At 41.7% G+C, this 26,128-nt stretch overlaps 2 protein-coding genes across 2 annotated transcripts in view; one reads left to right on the plus strand and one right to left on the minus strand.

Moving 5' to 3' along the window:
- The window catches only part of LOC311495950 (voltage-dependent calcium channel subunit alpha-2/delta-4-like), a 62,500-nt gene that overhangs the window by 18,611 nt on the left and 17,761 nt on the right, over nucleotides 1–26,128 (plus strand). Inside the window, exons 8-27 of the mRNA XM_084555633.1 lie at nucleotides 1,273–1,423; nucleotides 2,987–3,061; nucleotides 4,610–4,699; nucleotides 4,887–5,000; nucleotides 5,797–5,875; nucleotides 5,983–6,116; nucleotides 6,322–6,339; nucleotides 7,266–7,343; nucleotides 9,468–9,548; nucleotides 9,642–9,716; nucleotides 9,953–10,039; nucleotides 10,487–10,558; nucleotides 10,989–11,050; nucleotides 12,056–12,123; nucleotides 12,467–12,512; nucleotides 12,790–12,887; nucleotides 13,049–13,139; nucleotides 13,476–13,568; nucleotides 14,251–14,372; nucleotides 14,730–14,798. Of these exons, the coding sequence (XP_084411759.1) occupies nucleotides 1,273–1,423; nucleotides 2,987–3,061; nucleotides 4,610–4,699; nucleotides 4,887–5,000; nucleotides 5,797–5,875; nucleotides 5,983–6,116; nucleotides 6,322–6,339; nucleotides 7,266–7,343; nucleotides 9,468–9,548; nucleotides 9,642–9,716; nucleotides 9,953–10,039; nucleotides 10,487–10,558; nucleotides 10,989–11,050; nucleotides 12,056–12,123; nucleotides 12,467–12,512; nucleotides 12,790–12,887; nucleotides 13,049–13,139; nucleotides 13,476–13,568; nucleotides 14,251–14,372; nucleotides 14,730–14,798 (1,703 nt within the window). The remainder of the gene's footprint in view (nucleotides 1–1,272; nucleotides 1,424–2,986; nucleotides 3,062–4,609; nucleotides 4,700–4,886; nucleotides 5,001–5,796; nucleotides 5,876–5,982; nucleotides 6,117–6,321; nucleotides 6,340–7,265; nucleotides 7,344–9,467; nucleotides 9,549–9,641; nucleotides 9,717–9,952; nucleotides 10,040–10,486; nucleotides 10,559–10,988; nucleotides 11,051–12,055; nucleotides 12,124–12,466; nucleotides 12,513–12,789; nucleotides 12,888–13,048; nucleotides 13,140–13,475; nucleotides 13,569–14,250; nucleotides 14,373–14,729; nucleotides 14,799–26,128) is intronic.
- Nucleotides 16,473–18,373, minus strand: LOC311495951 (uncharacterized protein; the record flags this gene model as incomplete). The annotated part of the gene is made up of 3 exons (XM_084555634.1): nucleotides 16,473–16,954; nucleotides 17,275–17,958; nucleotides 18,328–18,373. 3 exons carry the CDS (start codon nucleotides 18,371–18,373, stop codon nucleotides 16,473–16,475), a joined length of 1,212 nt encoding a protein of 403 aa, XP_084411760.1.

Consider the following 26,128-nt stretch of genomic DNA (forward strand, 5'->3'; position numbering starts at 1 on the left):
CACTAGAGGGAAATGTAAACTAATCCGGGCAATACTTTTTTTCTGTAATCTTGGCCATCTGTTAACTGGAAATGTTTCCCCTGAGCCACAACTGAGTCTAGAATCACCTCTGGAGGGAAGCAGAGCTGAATTTAAGTTGGACTGTTTGTTTGATGGCTGCTGAATAAGGGCGGTTCATTGATTTTAATTATATTAAGTGTTCTGTGGTAAACACAGGGACAGATGGCTTGCTAAGTTCAGCCTGTTAACTAATAAAGGTGTCAACTTGGCAGCAGCAGGGAAACAGATACAGAACATACAGTGAAGAATGAGGCTAGAAACAACTTGATTTAATGTATTTACGGGTGCCACAGAAGACAACCACAATATTTGACTGAATTCACTGAAGCAGACTTAGACTGGGCATTACATTTACTTAAAAATACTACATTAACCACTCTCTGTTTGTTGATCCTTGGCATGTCAAAACTGATAGACAGACACACTATGTATTCCAAACTGAGAAATTATTGTGATACATGACAAAAAAATATATTTTTTTAAAAATAGTTCAATATATTGTACATTAGAGAATGAAACACAGGAACAGATAGGTGAAGTAAAATATCTAATTATACATGGTTGGCAAATTTCACCAGAGCAGAAGTTGGTTGAAACAGAAAACTACAGAGTTCTGGGAGTTATCTGTGGAGATATAAAGAATCATAAAGAACTACAGGAACATACTTTTCTGTCTGAAATAAAATCAGCCATAACTGCTGCACAGAAAAGTGTCCAAAATTATAAACACTTGATGAGTGTCAGTGGAACCCCAAAACTTTACCAGACTAACTTTATCAGACTAAATCCCTATGTAAACCTCAGTTTCAGTCAGTATGAAACGGTCATACCTCAGGCTGTATGTCGGCTGAGGAGCGGCCAGCCGATGTCCTGATCCCCTGCAAAAGACGATAAGCTGCTCCTTACCCGGGTCAGTGCAGCCCACATGGCACCATATGTGACTGTTCATGCATGTTAATTTAAATAATACCAGAGAGCTGCATATGCCCCTGAATGGTAATTGAGACAGTTTTGGGACAGTAAAATCCCTGGTTCAAATCGCTTCCATGGTTGAGTGTGTGATCATCTTTGATAAAAGGTTCAAAACACAAGTTTCCACTTTATTCCACCGCCTTCTTCAGTGAGTGGAGCTCGCGTAATAGTTGTAATGAGGGATTTTTGTCTGACATTCTGTAGTGCTGGTGTCTAACTCAGTGTCTCTCTTGTGTTCAGGTACATTCAGGCTGCCACGTCCCCCAAAGACATCATAATCATGGTGGACATCAGCGGCAGTATGAAGGGGCTTAAGATGACCATTGCCAAACACACTATCAACACTATCCTAGACACACTGGGAGAGAACGATTTTGTCAACGTCATCGCTGTGAGTCACATGCACCTTACCTAAAGCAATTTAATCTGTAAAACGCACCTACTGCCAATTTCACAAGGGATTGGGTAGCTATGTTTACACTGCCAAGCAATCTGTATGTCACCACGTTATCTTGGTGATTGTTTTCATGTTGGGTAATCCTCTCGAAAACATGTTTTAAGTCCTGAAAACCATCCAGACCAACCAATCATTAGCCCTGTTCACACTTGGCATTAACATGGGTGATCCGATCCCAATTATATAAGTATGTCTGTTCAGGCCTGGCAATAAAATGTGTCTCCAGCTCGAGTGACCACTTGTGAGTGATCTCGGTTCCACGCTCTGTATGCAAATAAACACCTACATCATTTGAGACGCAGTAGGATATTTTGCAACAGCTGCTGTCTCTATCAACGGATCACTATCTACCACTGTTTCAGAACAGTTTGTTTTGTGTGCACTGCGCCATGGTGACAAATGATGATGACACAAAAATTAGAGCGTAATAAGCTGTGAAGTCTTTCTCTCACTCACTGAAAGCACACATGTTCAGCTATTATTTATTTGTTTGTGTCTCTAGTGTTATTTTAGAAACCCATCAAAGGTCAGAGTATAACGATAACCATGGAAAAGTTCCATTTGCAGAGTGCTGAAAGGAAAGAATCTCTGGTAATACATAAAGCGGGAGATTCCCATTCTGCAAAGGCAAATAAGTGATTGAGGAAATACGACAACTTAACTCCACATGACTACTTTGCATATATTCACATGAACTCATGGCTAATTAACCACATGCCAATGCCAATTTTAATGACAGAATTACACGCAGCCTGTTTGTATTTTTTTAGATTTATTTCTTAGTTTAGTTAATTAACAGCTACTGGGACAACAGATCTTTAAAGGCTCTCTCTACTGATTAACAGGAAACAGGTTCAGGGTTTCTGCCTTTTATTCATAAAAGCATCTGTGTGGTATCTGAGGGTGCACGCCACCTTTTTGTTATAGATTCCATACTTTCAAAGGTAGATGTTAAATTGTAGTGCAAAATTAATGTGGTCCCTGAGTGACTTAGTGCACACACTCAGGATACATTGAGGAGATGGACACCTGTAAAGCACATCACTAGTTCTCTGGCTTTTTAGCAAGATGTGTATAGTTGATATATGGCATCAGAGTGTTTACATCAGGCTATTCAATTAGTGGCCCGCGGGCCACATGCGGCCTAGAACCAACCACTGAGCGGCCCAGCCCACCTGAACTTAACTGAACTGAAGAAATCCGGAGGGCAAGATTTCAGAAACTCCTACAGCGTTTCAGACCGTTCTAAAGCATGGCTATTGGTGCTGACAGGAGTAGTGTCTAAAATAGGTGATTTTCAACTCTGAAATGTAGAATTGACAATGAAAACCATCGATGTAAAGCTGTCTGGACTGACAAATACTTATTTATTTGTGCTCATAGAGTAATTGGGACTAATTGTCTCAGCGACGCCTCGGTTAGCGGTTCAAGAGTTTCAGTCACTGACCGCTGTTTGCTCATTAAATTACCGGTTCTTGTGTCTCTTCTGGTCTGCAGTACACTGACTACGTTCGCTACGTGGAGCCTTGCTTCAGAGGAACCCTGGTCCAGGCTGACTTGGACAACAGGGAGGTAAGACCATTATCTGATTCGTGGAGGCTTAAGGAGCTGAGGAGTCGTCTTAGCAGCCACACTCACACCCCCCCACACACAGGAATACCCTCAGCATCATCAACAGGTCAACCTCTTGGCCTACTTCTATGAGCCACATCAGAAACCACAGCCAGCCAACCTAGATATCTATTTGTGTATGTGTACAGAGCTTCTATATTGTGAGGCCTTGTGTTTTGGATCTCAGGGCTTATGGTTTTAGGGGTCAAGACGACAGCCTGTTCATACATTTCTGGGACTTACCTCTCCTATGAGGGCAATTATTAATGAGAGTTGTAGTGTGTTGGAATATCAGAAGTGCATTACTCAGAGTGTTCCCTAGGTGGCACTGTAGCGGTATTGTGGTCTCTGTGTGTGCGCTGTTCACCACACAGAGAGCAGAGGAGAATTGTAAATGACCATGCTGAGACAGAAATGACATGCCACGTGTAAATAAGATAAATGACCTCAGGCTATTTAGTTTGTTTAACAAAAGAACAAGGTACAGACCTACAGGAAAGGTAACCTTGAATGTAATCTGGCACGATATACAACTCCGGGCGTCACGTGACTTTTTTGTTGACACCGCCATATTGGCAGGAAAACTGAGGGAAAATGAATGGCGCCAGCGCTGATTTCAGGCCGTCAGAGTTTACTGCGCGCTTTGAACAGGTAGAAATTGACCAGTACAAGGCAAAACTCGACAGATTATATGTCACGGACCCTTATCATACTCCAGGTGTGCTTTTTTCGAGCACTGAAACAGCTGGCTCGTACAATGTTCCTGACCTGTCCTATCCGGATATATATATAACTATTAACTTTCCTCCGTCCTACTCTAGAGAGTTACTGAAAACATACATTGAAGAATTTTTCTGAGGAGGTTCATGGCATTAAAGCAACTACAATAACAGGTACCTGTTTAATCCCGAATTTCTTTCTAGTAGTTTTGGTTCTAATGAGCAACGCCCCCTCCACGTTATAAACATTAGCCTAGCTTGCCTTTATGAAGCGAAATGTGTTGGACATCGTGTTAAAAACATGCTAAATAAACAAGGCATTACACTTGGAAAACTCTGGATTCGGTACCTGATATAAAGTGATCGTTACACAAGCGAAGTCCGTTTCGGGATCCCACCGCTCCGTTTTCTCTTGCCTGCTTCTCCTTGTTTTATTGCAGTAATCTGCCTTCTTACGGGATCATTGGGAATCCTATAAAACGATTTCCCCTTTGCTTGGCCCCGACTATTCTGGCATCCTGGGGCACAACAGCTGTCGACAGGTTAGTTAGTTGCTTGCAGTTGTCAACCGAATAGTAATTCAGGAAAGCACCATTAATATTGGCGCTTTCCAGCCAATATGGCGGTGTTGTGATTGCCGGTGCAGAACATAAGATTTAATATAATTAAACAGTGGTATTCGCGTGGCATCACAGTTCCACAGGTTGAGATTCATGTACATGTCTAACTGGACTATAGCCTCTACAGTCTAAGAAGCGCTGTCATTGTAAGAAACATCTTTCTCTTTCAGCACTTTAAACTGTTGGTGGAGGAACTGCACGTTAAAGGAGAAGCCAAGATCAAGAACGCCATGAAGGAGTCTTTCAAAATCCTGAACGAGGTTTGTGATCCTCTTTGCCCTTGTCAACTCTCATGTTAAACAAATACTCACACAAAAGTTTCCATCCTAATTGAAATGATCATATTGTAATATTAAGTTTAATCTTTGAAGTGGTGGTATAGATGGATGGTAAATGTTGTTGCTGCCTATGTATACGCTGCATGTAAATCTGTGTATCTGTGTACAGGCAAGGGCGAATGGTCAGGGCAGCATGTGTAACCAGGCCATCATGCTGATCACAGATGGGGCCATGGAGGACTTTGAGTCTGTGTTTGAGGAGTTCAACTGGCCTGACCGCAGGGTGAGACCACCGGCATTATCCCAGACTCTCGCCAAATATCTCCAGGAACCTAGCGCATTAATTGTACATGTGGCATGTGCTGAAGGCCACCAAATCAGCCTAATCCAAGCTTTTGTTCAGACAGCCCCACTGTAAATACAAAATACAGTTTTAGTGTGTCATTTCAGTCTGTAAATTGTAAATACATTTTCAGAAGTAATGATTTGCTGCTGAATCACAGTGTATAGAGGGGGCCTCTACTAACAAGCTGTTATAATAAACTGATATCCTGACTGACAAAAACAACAGCAACAAAAAAAAAACCCAAGATTAAATCCTCTCTAAAATGATTGCATGTTCCTGATTCTCCTTCTGTAGCACAGTAATTATATTACTAATACAAAATATTCTGACATTTCAAAACATTGGTAGTTATCTATATCTTTAAGTTGTAACAACTGATAAACAACAGGATAAAAAGGATACGGTTGTGCACATCCCTATACCCAAGATAAATACTAGTATCCTGGTTAGTGATTACTGAATCATATATGCACAGTGGTTGCTTTTATATAATTAATCTGACATGCCTGCAACCTTATAGGATGTCAGCCTTTCCGTGCATTCATCATCTAAAATACTATGCTCTGTTTAACCCTTTAATTAACCAAATCCAAAGGCAAAAAGTGGTTTCTTCATTATTTTCTAAAAATGACAGTCTATGCAAAAATTGTGTGTTACATGCATAAACACCAAAATAGGAGACTTCATGTTCCTAATGATAATCAGAATTCATTGCGTCTGCTTCTCTGTTCAGGTGAGAGTGTTCACCTACCTGATCGGCAGAGAGATGACCTTTGCTCAAAACACCAAGTGGATCGCCTGCAACAACAAAGGTCAGTCCTGTGCCTGTGTGTGTGTGTGTGTGTGTGTGGTAGTGTGTGTGTTCCCACTTTTTTGTGCCCATGCACACACCCAAATATATTCACGTGGCTCTTCTCAGGTTATTACACACACATCTCCACTCTGGCTGACGTGCAAGAAAATGTCATGGAGTACCTGCACGTGCTCAGCCGGCCAATGGTCATCAACCACGACCATGACATCATCTGGACGGAAGCCTACATGGACACCGTGGTGAGCTAGCCTGCCTTAAAGAAGCAGCTAATAATAAGTACTGTCTGTTCTGATCATTTGGGGGTGAGCTGCTACGTCACTACACCGTGGCCATCTTCATATTCATCATCACTGTCACTTCACCTTCATCTGTGTGTTTCCTCCCTGTCTCCTTGGGCTCATTCTCCCATGCTCCTCTGGGCCTTTCCCTCCATCACTCCGGCAGCTTCCCAACACAAAGGAGGTAAAGAAAAAAGAAGAGCTTGTAGATTTAGATCAATTGTTAATTCTTCATCTGTTGGGCTCCAGACAGTTTTTGACCTATTTTGCCTCACGTTTAACATGAGATAACTTTTTTCTGTGTTTAGTATTTTGTCTTTGCACCACACACAGTTTGGTTCAAATTGGAGATTTGGACTGAGATTGGGGGAGGGGGGCATGTTTCCATCTCAGGTTCTGGGTTGTGTGTATCTGAGACATTGGCAGGACAGACAGCTGCCAGTTAAGTTAAATGAAACCCAAATCCCCAGCTCTGAGCACTGTTGGTCCTGCTGCACACCCGGAGAATCCTTAAATCACAAAATCCTCTCACTACTCCTAGTTAAAGCTTTAAAAGTCAACACTGTTCTATGTTCGCATCAGCTGAATCTTCTTCTTTTTTAATATGCTTTATATGTCCAACGCTTTACAAGAAGACAATAATGCATTTCATCCTACATCCACAAAAATCTGAAAAATAGATGATACATTTGAAAGAAAATGGCTCTGAAAATGTGTTGCATGACTCACTTCAAGTTATTTAATGAATGCCTTTAAGTTATCTAACTCTGAAAACCCATTCTAAAGGTCTAGATTGTATCATCTCTGTTTTTAAATTCATTCAGTACTGTCTTTAGTCCTGCATCGCCACCTGGAGTTCAGCCTCATACATATACATTTTGTCAGGAGAAATGTGGTGAAAAAAAAAGCCCTACAAAAGTACTGTAAGATAAGAAGTACATTAATCCAGTCAGAGTGATATTGTTTAGGAATATGCTTAGTTTTCTAAGGCACGCCAGTGACGGTCACTGTGGACTATGCTGTCTGCTACAACATTTTAAACATCTGTCTATATATGCAAATTCTTATTTTTTTCAAAATTTAACCACACTATGTTTACCTCCCTCTCAGCTCTTCACTACCAAGGCTCAGAGTCTGCTCCTGATGACTTCAGTGGCCATGCCGGTCTTCAGCAAGAAGACGGAGACGGTCGGTGCCAACTCTGATACACAGTAACCTAGCAATGACTAATGGTCTGTCTCTTTACCTGTAAATGAAAAATATATAACAAAACCTGACCATTTCCAAGCAAAAGGTAAAATCAAATATAAAGTTAACAATAGGCTATTTAAATACTTTCCATCCATCCAGTATCCATTACTGATTATCCTCTAGAGCAGGGGTGTTGAATTCATTTTAGTTCAGGGGCCACATACAGCCCAATTTGGTTTCAAGCGGGCCTGACCAGCAACATAACATCATAATAACCTAATAAATAAGGACAACTCTAAATATAATGTACAAGTACATTATGAACATTTTATGAGGACCTGCAATGAGTGCAATTTCGGCTTCATCTACTGTTTAGTTCTAGGTTTCATTGTCATGTTATGTCCACCACTCTGACTAAAACTGTGTGACACCTAGTGGACAAATTAGGATTAGCAGTTAGTTAAAGCTAAAAGGGCTTTAACTAACTGCTAAAACGTTACGTAAGTACTCGCTCACGTAAAAGTTCAGATGTATCAAGAGTGAAATGTCCGGGAATTTTGTACGTCCCTACGCCAACGACGTGGCTGGCGTAAGTAGGATTCTACAGATATCGATCCTTTGGCGACACTTAGAGGTGATGCCGGGAAACTGTCATCAATGTGAAAACTATTACTCCGACCGATCGGGACTGTGCCGGTCGACCCTGAGCAGATCCATGCAAGCCGCGTGGGACGGAGTTATCCTCATGTCAGCCAGGTATATCAGATTCCCATACAATGCATCTGAACAGGTCAACATTAAAGAGCAATCTGCAGCGAGAGACGGTTTTCTGAATGCAATCAGAGCTATCGACTGCACACACATTGCTATAAAAGCGCCATCGCATGAATTTGTAAATGTCAACAGGAAACATTTTCATTCGATCAATGTACAGATCATATGTGATGCGCAAATGCAAGTAACCAACATTGTGGAAGCGTGCCAAAGAACACATTTTTGCGCATCTCTACTCCAGTGAGTAGCGTCTCCAGAGAGGGGAATCTCAGGTGCAGGGTCAATTTAAATATAATTTGCATATTTAAAATGGGCGTGGACGGGGAGTTGCATATTTAAAAGGGGCGTGGACAGGGAGGAGTCGGGTACGTTCAATCGGGATGTACAAAGGAAATGTGCTTCGAAATGCTTCTAAATCTGAACTTACGTCACGATTTAGAAGGAAATCTACGCAACTGTTAGTACATGAGGCCCCAGGGTGTACCCTGCCTCTCGCCCAATGACAGCTAGGATAGGCTCCAGTCATTTATTTGTCCTCTCAATGTCAAGCAGGTATGGAAAATGAATGAATGAGTTACTTTTATTGAAAAATTGCAGCTGAAGTCTTTTATGTAATTTTTGCATCCTGCGGGGCCAGATTGGATCCTCTGATGTGCCGGTTTTGGCCCGCGGGCCATAAGTTTGATACCCCAGCTCTAGAGGGTTGAGAGGCGCCATTACAGGTCGCTGGTCTATCCATTTTGTGTTCAGAACAATTAACAAAAAAATCATAATTACTCATAGGGTAGTGATGCTCTTGTGCTTTTCCGCCTTAAATTTTAAACTTCAGTTCAGCAGCAGTCAGCAAATTAGCATTTTATAATGCTAAAAACCTGTTTAAATGAAGCTAAGTAATAGATTTTTATTACATTAGACACAACCAAAAGCACTGGTACAGGGAAATAGCAATAAGTAACATCTGAAATTGTTAAAAGTAACAGATGAAAGCTGCAAATAATTCATAAAATGCTCCTTCTGCCACTAGCCGTACTTGACAGCTCAACAAAGTCAACCATTGACAATTTGAGCAGATGAAAAAGACATGATATAAACAGTCTAAAATTCTATCAGTTTTTATATAAGGTAGTTTGTTGTGTTAAAAGACACCCAGTTTAAATCACTCTGACTGGTGGTGTCACTAGAAGGCGATTATCTGGCAGTGCTGTGGGAAAAATAGGTTCTCCAGAGTCAGAAGTGTCTGACTAAAAGTGTTGCTGTATCAAACATCACAGACTGAGGAGAATTTGTGTCTAAATACCTAAACGATTACATGCTGTAGTATGTCTTAACCACACTCTCACAATGCAGCTGTCCCACGGGATCCTGCTCGGTGTTGTTGGCTCTGACATCCCACTGATGGAGGTGATGAAGCTGGCTCCTAGATACATGGTGAGCTCAGCCCCGCTAGGCCGTGCATTTAAAATGAGACAACCGATTTCACAATAACAGCATAGATGTCCTTGTTTTCTGCTTTCCTCTCAGCTTGGAGCTCATGGCTACGCCTTCCTCATCACCAACAATGGTTACATCCTGGCTCACCCTGACCTTCGACCTCTGGTGAGTTCTGTTTCTGGACTGCAGGTTTAAATCACAGCAGATGACAAATTTAGCTCAAGAGCTCTTCAGCAGCAGCAGCAGCTTTGATTTACTAGATCTATATTTAAAGTATTACAGTGTAGCAGATGTCCTGAAGGGTACATTTGGAGGAAAAGGTATTAAGTATTTATAAGGAGACTTATACTGTATTTCACTACATGCACACTCTCAGTAATAGTGCCTTCTTTGTCCTACAGTATAAAGATGGAAAGAAACTGAAGCCGAAGCCAAACTACAACAGTGTGGATCTGTCTGAGGTGGAGTGGGAGGACAGAGATGAGATGGTAAACATAAACTTTTCTGATATCATTTCAATATTAAATAGCTAAAATCAGGAGATGTGGTTTCAGGAATAAAACCCTTCACACGTGGTAATCTGAAAATAATTTGACTATATTAACCTTTTCACCGGACCAGTGCTGGTGCTGAGCTGTAAATCTTATTATAGAATGACCCCTTGCCACCCTTAGAGAAGGTCACAGAGTGTGTGGCGCAAATTACTCTTCAAAGAAGCTCTAAAGTGGCGAAATGGGGAGGGGTGTGACTATGATGAAAATGGATGTAGCACTGTTGTACTTGACTTCTGTTACGTCAATTTTAGTAGAGCTGCAGTTGAGAATTCCTTAGAACAGGGTTGTTTCCCTTAGTGCCACTGACCTGTCCACTTACATGTGTTCATTTTGGTGAAAAATAGCCTGTAGCTTGAGTTAAGCATCGTCTCGTTCTTTCAGCTGCGGACTGCCATGGTGAAAGGAGAGACGGGCAGCATCAGCCTGAGCATCAGAGCTTCTGTGGATAAGGGGGTGAGGAATCAGCCAATTCCTACAATGCTTCCATCACACACAGATTATTTTTTAACTTCAGTTGCAGGAATACTTTTTGCAAATATGGAATTAAACTCACATAGCAGAAATAAAACCAGTACTTCTAGATGGGAAAGGGGACACATCTCCAGTGACATGGGTCAATAGAGATCTGGAAAGAGGACTGTAGGAAGATGTAGACATTCTAATATACATGTAGGATGCACCTGCACACTTGCTAGATGCCTAGTTATTTTTCCAGATCAACTCAGAGTGTTTGGACAATGAACTGAATCTAAACACAAGACAGGTAATTGAATCACTCAGCTGACCTCTGACCAAAAAATACTGTCACTTTGAGAACTGAGTTGATCCAGGGAGATGACAGGCCGTGATAAAGCCCTGACTGTGTTGATGCTCTCTCCAACAGAAAAGACCAATGTACCTCGTCAACAACTATTTCTACACAAACATTGATGAGACACCTTTCAGGTAAAAGAGAACTGTTCTTTATGTACTATAGCAACTTTTAACAAGCAAAAGACATACCTGATATTCAGTGATAGTGGAAACAGTGCTTTTTCAATCATTGAACCAAAGGGGTTGGAATTTGTTTGCATTTACGATAGTAAAAATTCAGACACGCTGGCTAAATTGTTGGTATTACATTTGTTTCAAATACTGTCACAGTCTGAGAACATCCTATAATCAGATCCAGTATGATATTTGACTTATTCTGTGAGGTAATATTCTGTCAGGGTCACTGTAAGGGAGGGGCGACATAGACTTTATTCACCCACAAAGGAAATTGCTTGGTCACAGTAGCTCAGTTGCACATAAAAAACACTCTTGAGAACCACTAGTAAACATAAAAATAGGTGAAGATAGTTAAAATAAAAATAAAATAATAAAAAAAAATAAGGTTCCTGCCCAAATAGTTTTATGTAGATAGACAGTTTATTAGGTACTCTGGTGAAAATGAATGCATTCTTATGTTACAGTCGTGCACTAAATCTCAACATCATGAACGTTATGGTACTCAACATTAACTGATAGAGCTGTTGATTGAACTGTGTTTTCGTTTTGCACGCTGTGGTCTGTAGCACTATTCAACTGTGTTATGTTTAAGTCAGAGGGCTAAAAAAAAAGGGGTAAAAAACAGAAACTCTTCGGCCTATGATTCAATGCAGTTTAACAGCACCACAGACTACATCCTCATCCATCTGAATTACCGTCTTTCTGACGCTGCTTCAACATAAACGTCTTAAAGGGATTACTGCAGGACGGTAATATTAGAATACATTAATTTTCAATAGTGTACTGCAGGTGCCACATCTGCTTTTTTATATTATCATATCATTTTGAAAATAAATGAAAATTTCTTTGAGTTGTAGATGTGTGCTCTGACCTCTAGAGGGCAACATGATACATACTGTAATACAGCGTAGACAACAGCCCCCTGAGGTTTCACTGTCTGTCCCTCCTGTCTCCCTGCAGCTTCGGCATGGCTCTGACAAAAGGTCACGGGAGCCTGATGATTATGGGAAATGTGTCTGTGGAAGAAGGTACGATTTCCCTTGATTTCCCCCATGGTTTCACTGCAGCCCATACCTTAAATCAAGAGCTGTGTCTGATATGGCTTTGTTTAGAAAAGTGCATTAAGATAAATAAGATCAGTCAGTCATTAAGCTGAACCGCTGTGTGTGGTCATAGTAGGTGCATCTCCAAAATCAAAAAATCAGGCGTGGGAGAGGAGGTATACCTTTCTATACATGTACACAAATGTAATTCAGACAACTTGGATGCTATTGTCTACATTTTCTAAATTTTTTATCATTTTCTCAGCTTCTTGAACTGCAGTCATTAACATTTATGAACTGACTGAAGTGTTTGCATCTTCTTTTGCAGGGCTACACGATCTGACCTCCCCAGACCTGAGCATTGCCTCTGAGTGGTACGTGTGAAACAGAAAATATATGCATGAAATGATATTTAAGATGAATGAGTTGATAAGAAAATGATGAATAATATTATTATAATATGGTTGGTATTAGTGGTCTGCAGTTAGAGGAAGAATATTAGCAAGTTAATCAACTGTCTTAAAACTGTTTCCACATTTCCCATCAAACTATGTCGCAGGAATCGACTGAAAACTTGTCAGACTTTGAGTCACAACCTGTCAAATTACTGTGAAAGAGTTTGAGCTGGTTTAATAAATCTGTTTTCCTCAGGACATACTGTGAGACAGACATCGACCCTGCTCACCGAAAATTCTCCCAGCTCCAGGCCGCCATCCGCTACCTGCTGGGAAAGGAGCCCGACCTTGAGTGTAGGTTTTAAACCCATAAACTGAAATAATAAACCGATAATAGATTTACTTATTCATACTTAGGTGTTTTATGCTTTTAACTGGAGATTTTTAAAGTGGGACAAAATGAGAATCTGGCCCTGCTTTTAGCTTTTATTTGACTGACCCTCTTTATTTCCTAGGCGATGAAGTGTTGCTGCAGCAGACGCTGTTTGACGCCGTGGTGACAGCTCCAATGGAGGCCTACTGGAACGCCCTGATGCTCAACGACAGGTGAGCAGGAGACATGAGGCACATCTGCATTTTATTCTTGACATACTAAGAATTATAGGGTCACTACAGTCCCCCCAAAAATCAATTTAGATACTTCTGCGTTATACTGTAGATCTGAAAAAGTTAATTCATCCTTATTTATCAGGCAGTAGTGGGCATCTTCAGAGACTTGGATAAATATAACCAAAACTGGAAGATCTGGGAGATTTTGTTGTATATTTGCAGTTTCATTGATGTTAAAACACTGCAAATCCACCTTAATGTGAGATCATTTGATGGACTTTATCATTTGGCATAACCCTCTTTTGATAGATGACTTCTCTTGTGTGTGAGCAGGGTGGAGCCAGGGGTGGAGACAGCCTTCCTTGGAACCCGTGCTGGCCTGATGAGGATCATGAGATATGCCGGAGTGGAGACTAGGGTGGCAAAGTAAGGCTCAAACAATTTATAATTTTCAGTTTGTCTAAGAGGAGTTCACAGGTCGATCTGCTTGCCATCGAAAACATCATGAATTAAACTTAAGGACACAAAAACAGCAGTCAGCAACTAGTTTGCAACTGTTCAGGTGGGACCTGGTGGTCAGAAAAAGTGACACACAATGACCTATGTTGCTGTCTCGAGATTCACATGTTAAATTTTTAATGCGGGTCAAAAGATGTTGTTGGCTAATTTCTGTCCTATGTTTGTATTTTGGACATTTTGTCCTTAATGTCAGACAGGAGAAATTAATTTCAAATTTCACTGTGTTTTTATTGCATACTGAATAGACACTTTGTGGCTCCTTTGGATGCTTTGTGGCTGTACCTGGACATGACACGTTTTAAATGGCAGTGACGTTATTAACCTGTACACATTTGTTTATAGTCAGGTGATATAATAAGAAGAACAGAAACATACGTGAAAGTTATATAACATGAAGTTGGAAAAAAAAAACTAAAGGTTTCCGTTTGCCCTTTACCCATTTTTACGGTTTAATGGAAACTTGAATTGTGGGTAGATTGGAGATATGCGGTAGCCATGTATCATTAATGCAAACAGCTTGTCACTCAACAGTTGAATATTACATTTCAATAGTGAAATGTTATCTGAAGCTGAATTCCCCCCTCGACAGGAGGTTCCTGACTCCATCTGATAAAGACAACCTGTTCACCATTGATCACTTCCCTCTGTGGTACCGCTTGGCTGTGGAATACACTCCTGGACGCTTCTTCTACTATCCTGTCAATGACAAAGGTTGGTTTGGTACCATCTCATAAATGTCATAAATGTCAGCTCCATATGAGCTAAGGTCTGCTCAAGGTTTCTTCCTGTTAAAAGGGAGTTTTTCCTTGCCACCGGTGCTTAGAGCTAGCTCTGGTTGTTTTCAGACCAGGTTCTGTAAAGCATCTTAAGACAATTTGTACTGTCATTGATGCTATATGGTTAAAATAAAAAAAAAACAAAAAAAAAACTAATTGAATAGTAGACAACATTTATGTCTATTTTTCTTTTTTTTATATTGGTAAAACTAAAAAGCAGCTTGCTGTCCTCAAACAACTTCTCAAGCCGGTAGTCTTCAGTTAACGTTGAACTAAAACTTTCTCTCAACAGGAGTGAAGTACGTCATAGCAACGACATCGGTCACAGTGTCGTCAGAGGGAAAGACGGCCATGGCTGGAGGTGAGTTTCAAGAGTTTTGCTCTTAAATGTGAAAGAGGTGTGTGGCAGCTGTTGCTCAGTAGGTAGAGCCGGTCGTCCACCAAGCAGAGGGCTAGCGGTCTAGTCCCCAGTCCACACCAAAGTGTCCCTGAGCAAGTTGCTCCCAGGTTCTTGTCACAGGTGTGTGATCGCATGGGTAGATATGTCACTCTGATTGTGAGTACCAATAGGTAGAAAAGCACTGTATAAATACAGCACTATTGACCATTACCTCCTCTTCTGGAAGACATCTCAAACATGCTGTGACACACATTTCCATTATCCAGTTTGCTTACTGATAAGGGTTAATTAATGTGTCCTCTTCAGTGGCAACATACGGTAGTAGAGGGATAATCTTCTTTTTCACTAAAAATGGCAAAGACCATGGGTTAATAATTAGGATATGTGTTTGCATTTGTTGGAATTAGCCAACATCTCATTACAGAGCTGAAACTACCAGCTGCAACCTGTGTTTAACTAGCAGAAGCAAATGAAATGTGGGGATATTTAATCAAAGTAAACTATTTTCACTGATCTTTGCGTTTTTCAAAATTCATATGTCTGGAATTGTTGTCACCCAGGATTTGTTATATGGGGCCTTTAATTTCAGAGGTTGATCTTAGCTTTCCTGACTGTTGTTGGATCATCTGCTTTGGACTGTGTTTGGAAGGAAAGGCTGAACCCGTCGTCATGTTGACTGTGTTGTGTGGCGTGCTTAAGAAGGAAGGATTCTATTTAGATAAATATAGTTTATTGTCTTCAGCTTGACTAACAGTCCTTGAGTTGAATTTGAGACAATGTTTCATGTGCTTTACCACAGAAATTCAGTCACACATTTGGAAGTTACAGCCTTATATTCTCATACTTTTTCAGTCAGTAGCTTATGCTTTGCAATGTTAGGAGCAGTAGTTTTCTGTTGAGCTTCAAAGTTTGTGCTGGATTAGAAGCTATGTAGCTCAGAGCTTGCTCTCTAGATGGCAGTAAAACTCTAGTACTGTTTAAATGCAGTTAAACTCGGTGATGAAGCTTAAAGCAGCATTTCCCTGACAGTAGCAGGGCTCTGATATGGTTTAAAGTGTCTATTATCCTAAAGGAATACAACAGGACATCCACCTTATGATTCATTCATTCAGAATTATTTTTGCAAAGTGCGGAACGTAAAACACGGAACTGATTAAGGGAAAAATACTTCTTTAAAACAAACACCAGGATAAATGTCACAGATCAACAGACGTTTGTACTTCAGTACCTTTTGAGTTTGTGCTTGTTGGGCTCGGATACAAAGAGAGACAGCTTGAACGAAAAGGGAGTTTCTTATTTCTAAAGAAGAAACAAAGACACAGAGGAAGGGAATTCAAGGTGCAGAAGTGCCAAACAGCAGCTTCAGAGGAGTTTAAAAGCTGGCTGGGAGATGCAGCGCAGGGAATAACAATTCACAGAGCATCCATACATTAAAAGAAATGCTGCGGCATTCCAGCTTCAGTGAATCTAGTCTTCTCCATTAGCTCTACAATCAGTCCCTGCCCAGAGAGTTTCAGCACAATGGCAGAGCTGCGGGGTTTCTCTCTGCAAACGTTGTCTCGCTAATGATTACAGCTGAGGCGCAGAGGCAGCCAGAATGTCCAGAAGGGTTTAACAGCAGTAAACATCAATGTGTCAGAAGCTGCTGATTCGATAACCGTGCACGAAGCCACAGGCCTCTTTGGGCGGTGTCTCTTCTGGTGAGGTCGGGGATGACATTTGCCCATCTTCCAGGTCTGTCTCAGCTCCGGACTCAGCCATCAGAGGCTGCCCGCGGTTCTTCATCTCTCTCTGGTACCGTGCCATGAGCGAGGCGTAGACACAGCCATAAGTTGCCGCGACCACCATCATGACGCACACTGTGCCGCAAACCACGCCAGCAACTATTTGTGTGCCGTGCGCCCGTCGGACACTAACAGGCCTGTAGCGCTGGCGAACACATTCCTCTGTGCTGCTGACCCGGCCCGGCGGGCAGGGGGGCCGAGTGGCATAACCTGATGCGTTCCCCTTTGTCGGACTTCGCAGGCAGTAAGTGAACATCTCTGCTGGCACGCTGCGGATGTCCCTGCCCCTCAGTTCCCCAGGGAGACTGCACTGCATCGCATCTACTTGCCCATCTACAAAACAAACAGAGAGGGGAAGCAAAAAAAGAGAGGGGGTAGAACAGGGATGGAGAAGATGAAGTAGAGGAAGGGAGGAAGAAAAAGGCCAGGAGAGACAGGGAAGGATTGAGAGAGATGGATGTCATTATATTCTTAGATGTCTTTGCTCAGCATACATCCATCCTGCAGAGCGGAGATTAATTGGTTCGATTATACAGCTTTTGAAGCACAGACTCCGGATTCACTCCGGCACTGTAAGCACTGTAAGCCGACTGCCAAACTATCAACTTCAGAGTATTTGAGAATTAGTAAGACCTGTTAACAGCCTTGCTCACCCCTGTAAATCAACCACTCCATCCAGTGCTTGAAGTCCCTTAGCTTGCAGTCACACTCCCAGGGATTTCCCAGCAGCTGCAGCTGCTTTAGCGCCACCAGAGGCTCGAATGTGACTCTGTCCAAGGCCACAAGCCGGTTGCTGGCCAGGGACAGCCAGGCAAGTCTTTGAAGCCCATCCAGCAGGCCCTTAGGTAGCCACAGGAGGCCATTGGAGGACAGGTCAAGCCCCTGCAGCTGCCACAGCCCGTTGAAAACCCCTTTGCTCAAACCTACAGTCCCCTGACTGTCATTCAAGCTTTGGTCAATCACTGTGCTGCTGTTGAGGTCAGCGGTTGTCAGACGTATGCCGAGGTAGTTAATGGACAGATTTAACCAGCGCAGGCTGCTCAGGCCAGAGAAAGCTCCAGGCTGTAGGGTGGAAAAGTGGTTCTGGGAAAGATCCAGGAGCTCCAGGCTGCTGAGGTTGGACAGCTCAGTCTTGTCCAGGGATGAGAGGTTGTTCTGGGGTAGGCGGAGAGACAGTGAGTCCTGGCCCAGCAGTCCTAGTATGGGTGTCAGGGAGAGGAGCCCGACAGCAGAGCAGTCAGTTGTATTACCGTAGCAGGTGCAGACACCAGGACACCCACTGACTGAGCCTAGAAGCCCCAGTAGAACCAGCACCAAACTGGACAGAGCCGTACAGACTGGAAGACATAAAAACAGAAGTTGAAGTATCTCAAGCTCAGAAGTCAGCAAGATACAGAACAACAAACAAAAGGTAATGCAATGTGCTGTGATGGAGATTTCAAATTTTTGCCTCATGTTTCCAAAATGTGTTAATCTTTTCTGCTTTAGCTTTTTTTTTTTTTTTTTTTTTTTTTTTAAATCTCACTAAATTTGGAAAGGACAGCACTATAATCCCAACAGTGTGGGAAATTTGTTCAACAAGCATTGCGGACCACTGGGAAAGGGGCTGAGCCATTGATATTCATATATCTTGGACTTAGGGAAAGAAAGCATGTCCCAACTGTCAGTGTAGATAGTTACAGTGTGACGATCAAAGCATGACTCACCCAGACTCTCCAGATGGCTTTGTCCATACTGGTCCAGGTTCTTCATGTCTGCCACATTAACTCTACGGCAACTTCAGACTGACATCTGGCTGTTCTTGCTCTCTGCCGCGTCACTCAGACACCTGCCTTTGGAACAAGTCCTTAAAACAGAAATGGGCACAGAAGACGATATGTTGCTTTTAGACTTTTACAGATATATTTGAACATAACTTAAAGGTGAACATTGTGCTTTGGGCAGAAAATAAACATTTGGTTTGGAGGTTTTTATTGAGTAGGTCAGATTTTCACCTGGCCAGATTAAAGCAGCATTTAAAGTTGCATCTTAACCACTGGGACTGGAAATGTCATTCAGTTTTATGTTGACTTCTACCCTTTCAAATTAAAAGCTTCATATCGATTCAAGAGCTTCAGATGTAATATTTTTTGTGTCGATGACAAATGAGAAAATGAACTGGACTTTCATTCTGGATTCCCGGATGATCGAAAAACTCCCACTTATACTATGAAGTTGAATCTTTGTCATACTCTCTGAGCTTTGTTCAGATTTACTTTGGTCTTTTCCTTTACTTAAATTTATTATATAGACTCTGAAGATGTTCTCGTTCATTCTGTATGCTTTACCCTTGTGGGCCAGGCATTCCAATGAGTTTCTTGCCACACGCCTGTTTCTCAAACCTCTCAGGCACCATAAAGGCTGCAACTTGATATAGGATTAAGTGGAGAATTGCGTATGGGCAGATTAAAAAACTTTAACAGCTTTACAGGCCTGACTTATGCTGTAATTCACAGATTTTGCTCGTCCTCGATCCATTTAGTTCTCTGCTTTCCTTGCTGAGAAACAAACATACAAAATAACAAAATAATCCCCCGTGTTTTCATCACCAACACTGGAGAAAAGTCATTGCCAACTTTTGTCTTCTTAACACCCACTCACAATTCCTGTACGCTGCAGAAACTGTACAGCGCCAGCATTGTTTCACACGTACAATCAAAAGATGATTTGTTCGTTTTTAATTCACTCATTTTCCTTCTCTTGTGATCTTTGGTAGTTTTGGGCACGCAGATACGCAGAGGGACGTGTGCAGGAGAGATAAAGCTGCAGAGTAAAAGAAAAGTGTTGTCACTCCTTCATCCATTGGTAACTGCTATAAAGAGATGGAGAATCGCTGCCTCAAGGTCTTTCTTTTGTTGCAGGGCTTTCTTTTGTGAAGTTGGCTTAAAGATGCCAGTCACTCTGCTGTATGGCCTGTATGAGGCAGGAAGATGCCTTAAGGCCACAACTGACAGCACAAAGCAGGAGAAATCACAGGAGGAGGGAGATAACAGGCAGATGTTAGTCTGAAATAATATTTGACATCAACAGACCAGAAATTACAAGTTCAAAGTCCCAGTCTGTGTCTGAAGATAATTTTAGTTCATGATGTTTCAATCTGGCATGTTGGTGTTGGTCCCAGTGCTTAATGACCTCATAATGAACAGTAAGTGTTCAAAGTCAAGGAAACATACTGTATGTGCAAGTAGAACATTAGCTTGCTACTCAGTCTGGAGCAAACGTCAGTGTATGTTTAAATTTGACCAGACATTAAATAGTCAGGTGTCAGATCAATCCATCCTTTGGCATTGTGATAACTTTGTGTGAAAGAGACTAAAAGAGTATTTTATAAACCTCAGATCAGATGTTCAGTGACAATTTCTTCTCATATTGGATCCATTACTATAAGAGGATGAATCTTATACCGAGAAAATGACCTCTGACCTCTTGTGCTGTCTCGTGGTTGTAACGAAAGATGGAGAATGAATCATGTTATACCGAAACTGAAGAAAGTGTTTATAAAAAAGCAAGAGCTCGCCCTGCATAAATTTGGGATTAATGTACAACATTCAATGCACTCCACATAGACACTGTTGCACACTCAAACACGTACACAGCTGCAGGCCGTGGACCAAAAGCAAATGTAGGAGCTTGTGTGTCATCTTCTGTTTATCAAGAGCTGAAGTGGCTCCTGGCTGCTTTCTGCTATTCACTATTCCTCTTCTCATTCATTCGTCTCTTGGAACATGTCCTCCTCTGTGTCCTACTTGGCATCTCTTTCTTAGGACTCAGACTTTTAAGGGCACCACTGAGAGCCCTGAGGCCGCTGGGTGTAGGTCGAAGACACCGGGTCTGCCTAAATTTATTATTTATCCAGCAGGTTTATCTGACAAAACGTCCTGTCCAGATAGTTTTTGGCTTGAATCTTGTGTTGCATCAGGTGCATTATTGTTATTTTTTTGTTTTATTATTTATGTGGATGTTGTGACTTTTGATGCTAGTGCCACAGCGCCTGAGTTGGCCAAGTCAGTCTCAATCATGGATGCAACTATTGGTTGAATTGAATTAATTCGCTTATGCCCGCACTCCTCTTCTAGTGCCAACTATAAGTCTCATTTTTGACATCTAAACATCTAATGAATGGACTGGCAACAGATGAGGTGGAGGATATCAATAGCTGCAGTGATGTCTTCACAGAGAGCTACTGGCCAGTTTCACTGCAATTCGTCCGATACGTCCGATGCAAGCCACATATCTACACAGCTCGATGTCAGTGTGAAGAATCTTTGTTGCATGTCATACTATTCTTTCTCTGCCCCTGTTACCTAAGTAAAAAAGTAAAAGTGTAATCTCAGCTTAATTGATTACAAGTTACAGGATCATGCCGATCTAGATTAAGACTTACTTAGACTCCACAAGGGAAATTGCTTGGTCACAGTAGCTTAGTTGCACATAAAAAACACTCTTTAGAACCACAAGTAAAAGAAAGATTAAATGAAACAAAACATAAGTAAAATCTAGAAAAATTAAATAAAATAGTATAAGCGAAAAATTTACGGAATTAGCATATGAATAAATGTACAAGAAATGGAAACAGAAGATTATATATTATATGCATGTATAGAAATTATAATAAGGTGCAATAGTGTCTGTTAACATGAATAAAATGGAGTTACAGAAAGGTTAGTTGTTGTACAGCAGGAGCGAGAATAGTGTGAATGAAGTCCTGTAGTGTTCACTGTGGGACGGGCTGGATCTGTCTGTTGGAGAATGAGCTCCACTGCCCCTCTATTGTCTGGTGTAATGGATGAGATTACACAGAGAAAAAGTGCACTATGCATGTTCACTTACATGGGGAAGCATGTTTTTGTTTTTAAGAGTTTGACCAAGCATTCAGCTCCTGGTGTTTTGAGTGCCTGAGACTTATTTATTTTATATGAATTAATATTTAAAATCAAATCATATCAGCTCTACTTGCCATGTACAGTACATACAGTATGTACACACATAAGGAATATGTTCTCTGCATCAAACCCTTACATGTGACATAGAGGGTGCTCAAACCAGCGAACCCAAAAGCTCCTACTTAGCTCCTTCTTTAACCTCTATTTCACAGCTCTGACAAGTCAAATTTAATATCCAGTTCTACTAATCCGACAAAGGTGCATCCTTTCTTACCTACCTAAATTATTTTATATAGATTTCTAATTTCTGTATTGGTTTTCTGCCCCAAAAGCACAATATTCACCTAATTTTGGACTAAATGGCGATTACATCTTAGTATCCAGTGTTCCAGTTATAGAAAAAAGGCCACAGTTCCTTCAGATTTTGAATTTTCTGGAGGTTTGTGGGAGCAAGCAGCCAGTGAAGCAGCTTGTCAAATGTGCCATCAACCAGATTAGATGGCGCCCACACAGCAGCGGTGGGTCACAGATTAAAACTCTAGTTTCAATCCCCGGGTGGGACAGGCGCCTGTTCAGGAGTCCAGATGGCGTCAGGACAACTGGTCCCAGAAAAACCCACCTTCGACCTGCTCGGCCCACTCCCTGTTTCTGCTGCTGTGCTATCGTCACGCATGGCAACATGTGTGAAATACAAACATCTCCCTCAGCTGTCTTTAAAATATCTGCTTCATCATTTAGTAGATCAATTTTACGATTACAGAAACCTGACGACAGTAGAAATTTGTGCCAGTGAGGATTTTAACACCATGCTCCCACAATTGCTCCCTTCACAATGCAGTTGCCTTCCCTGAATCATTGGGGATTTGAGGTGTGCATGTTTGCTTAATTTTGTTTTAGTTTCACTGCTGACCGCTCCTTCCCCTGCCAACAATAAAGGGCAAATGGAACAGGGATCTGATTATCACAAAGGTCCTCTCTCTGTAGAGAATGAAACCTAATAATATCATCCTACTTCACACTGACACTATCTCTCAGCTACAAACTGTATTAATGTACTAAATGATTGCATTAACCGATCCTTTTGGTATTCAAACACCCTGCATGACCTGTGGCCTACAGTATGTGGTGTTTTCTTCACACATAAAAGGCTGCTAAGGATTAAAATCATAAAAAACTTTTCTTCATAACACTGAAAATTCTAACTAATCCTACAGCTGTGGTTTTCATATCATTTCACTTGATTCAAACTGCATTGCAGAAAGCAGAAAACCAGCTTTCTCTTCACGTGGACAAGTGAAGGATTATTATCTCGATTTAAAACTTCACTGTTTGGATTTGTCATTGAAGTCCCGCCATGCGATGTCCCCTGCTTCATCTGCAGTGCATCGCTCCGGTTTTCTGGGCTTTAGCGCGGCATCCCGCTAGCTGCTTAATGGCCTCTGACAGGCAGCCTCTCCGCCCCCCTCCACCACCACCACCACCCCCAACCCCCCCATGGCTGCACTTTCCCTCCAAACAGCCTGAGAATGAGGCAGCCGAGCGTTCGGTCCAAAAGGCCGCGAGCACAAACGCACTGCAGGAGCCACGCACTGAGACAGAGGCGAGCGGGGAAACAACAGAGAGCGAGTAAACAACGAGCACACGCTGACTTTGTGCCAAACTCACACACACAAGCTCACTCCCACATGCTTTTAGTGTCTCCGGTTAAAGCACGGACATTAACTTGTGTGCTACACGGCAGAAAGTATAGCCAAATACCCAAAGATTCAGTCCATGCATGTTCACTGAGATGTGATGCCAAAACTCTGAGCATTAAAGCTTCTATAAAAACCTTGATTCTCCTGATATCACACTGAGCCAGAAAAGCATCAGGGAAGTCCAACATGATGATGATGATGATGATGATGATGATGAAGAGATCTGGTCTCATAGTATTCCAGTTAATTTCAAAGGTGTTAGATAACGTTGAGGTCAGGACTCTGCAGACTAGTCAAGTTCTTCCACACCAAACTGGGAGAACGCCATTTCTTTATAGAGCTTTCTTTGTGCATCTGAGGCACGGTGAAATACTGGAGCCTAAACTCAAATAATTATTTTGCAAAGATTCAACAATCTACCGATGAATGGACGCGTTTAAACTGTTAGCCTGGAAAAACACAACAGTTCATGAAGTGACTTTGGGAAACAATAATGGACATTTTTCACTATTTTCTGAGTTTATTGACAAAATCAGTAATAGACTGAGTATAGAAATAAAGAAGATTGATAAAACATTTTTTTTAACAAAACAAAACCCAAAAATGTTGAACAAACAGGTCAAGACGAACTGTACACTTAGTTACACTAAGTAGACAAGGACATCCACTTACTAACTTCACATTGATTACTCACACACACAGGTGCACTGACAAAAATGCACACTTTTTCCACTCTCAACAGCACATGCGATTTACTGTCCATGCAGGTTCTACACGCACACTCACACGTAAACACTCTGCTCACCATCTGCTCTGCCGCTTCAGCCTCCAAAGAGATTAAGAAGAGAGAGAAACTGTTCTCTTCCTTTATCTGCAGCATTCAGAAAGGAAGCTTTAAAGCCAGATATTTCTCTTTTAAACAACGGAACCTGGATTTTGAACAGACGAGACTTGTCTTCAAGGACACAAACCGATCTCGGCTCAGTATATCAGAAGCTTGATTCCTCGTTGAAACCAGAATCTGAAGACGTCAAACCAGAAAGCAGAAGGTATACGGAGGTTTTATTCCCGATCAAACACATATCTCCGTCGTCTTCCCCTTATTCATCCTCACAGCACGCTCTCTCAGCTTCCTCTGATCGTCTCAGTGCTCTGTCCTACACACACCCAGCCCACTTACTGAGGGCGGGCGAGCCTCTGTGCGTGAAAGGGAGAGAGAGTCAGAGAGAGCTACAGAATCCACATGCTGCTGCTCTGCTGCTGCTGAGCTCCTGTTAATGGTGTGTGTGTGTGCGCGCGTGTGTGTGTGGTGGAGCACTCATGCTGTCTGTGTTGTACTGAGTGTGTAATGTGCATTAAAGCAGTTTGACAGAAATAGTAACAGCTGAGTTTGTTGCAGCTGCAGGCTGAGCTCTGAATGAAGAAAGAGGGAGAAAGAGAGAGAGAGACAGAGGATGTGACATGTAGTATTTCTTTGCAGCACTTTCCTAAATTATGAATTTGCCAGTACAGCAAATTTAAACTACAAAAAAAAAAAACACTGTATAAAAGAGACATTTTTTTTATTTTTTTTTTAATTGAATCATGTTTTAAGTGGTGATTTGTTATACGGCTACATTTGTACCTACCTGGTGGAAATGTAGGTACCCCTACCCTGATGATCATATTTGATCAGGATGTCCAAACTTCTGTTGGTTACCTATATCTGTTGGTTATCTATACAGACTGAGATGTGAGTTGTAATGTCAGTCGTGGGTCTTTGAAGATCAAAGTTGCAGCATGTGGTTGGCGGCATGTTTCTTTTCTGGAGCCAAGACCAAAAAAGGTGTGAGGGGTGTTGTCTTTCACACTGTGGGAACACGCTCACCTCACCAAGCTTACTGGAAATACCCGAGCTTATGTTAGATAAAAGAGTGGGCAGAAGCAGGAGCAGAAGCTCTGTCTGGAACAGGGCAGGGTCAGGAGCCGCAGAACTGTCAATCACAAATGTCATCAGTGGCCACACAGAATATATTGAAGACTTCTAGAAGCTTTTGGATTTTATTTGTTAGGGTCAAATACAGTTCATTTAAATACAATAATTTACCATTCCCTAAGAAAGACCACGCCTTAATTGATGCAAATAAGTTTATAGGTAGACAGGAGGTGAAACAAATGGATATAGGGATGAGAATGGTGAAAAGGGGTCGAGGAGATGGGATGAAAAGGGATGAACGGGGTTTGAGGTGAAGGGATGAAAAAGGCTGAGGGGAAGGGATGAAAAGTGGTCGAAGGGGATGGGATGAAAAGAGATGAAAAGGTATGGGATGAAAAGGGGGAGGAATGTGTAAACTGATGATGGTAGAGGAACCCAGGGAGTGAGACTCGGGGTGGGGGATTTGGATCCCTGTTCCCTGGTTCCTGTAATGAAAGTTGGAAGAGGAAAAAAGAAAACGAGAGATGGGGAGGGAACAGAGAGAGAGAGGGAGCTCCACACTTTTATAGGAAAGCATGGGAAATAGATGATATGGGGCTCTTAGATTTGTATAGTCTCCATATTATACTCCATATTGTAGTTACAAACACTAAGTTGCCTTAATGTTAACTTAAGTAACTTTATGTTTCATATAGATTTTTCTCACATTTCATGATCAGATTAGTTTTGTGCGTTGTCCTGTAAACTGCAGTCAACAGAATCTTCTCACAGCATCACGTGAACTAAATAACATCATGGATTTATCAGGACACAAAATCCATGTAAACTTAAAAATAAATTTAAAACAAATTGCATAAGACATCTAACAAGGACGGTTGAGGCAGAGGAGAAAAAGGCACATGAAATACAGTAGTGGTAGTAAACTGGATCATAAAGTTTTTATGTTCTCTGTGGCGTTCTGACTCCTTCGGCT

Source organism: Chelon labrosus, assembly GCF_963514085.1.
Source record: "Chelon labrosus genome assembly, chromosome: 11".
Lineage (NCBI taxonomy): Eukaryota > Metazoa > Chordata > Actinopteri > Mugiliformes > Mugilidae > Chelon > Chelon labrosus.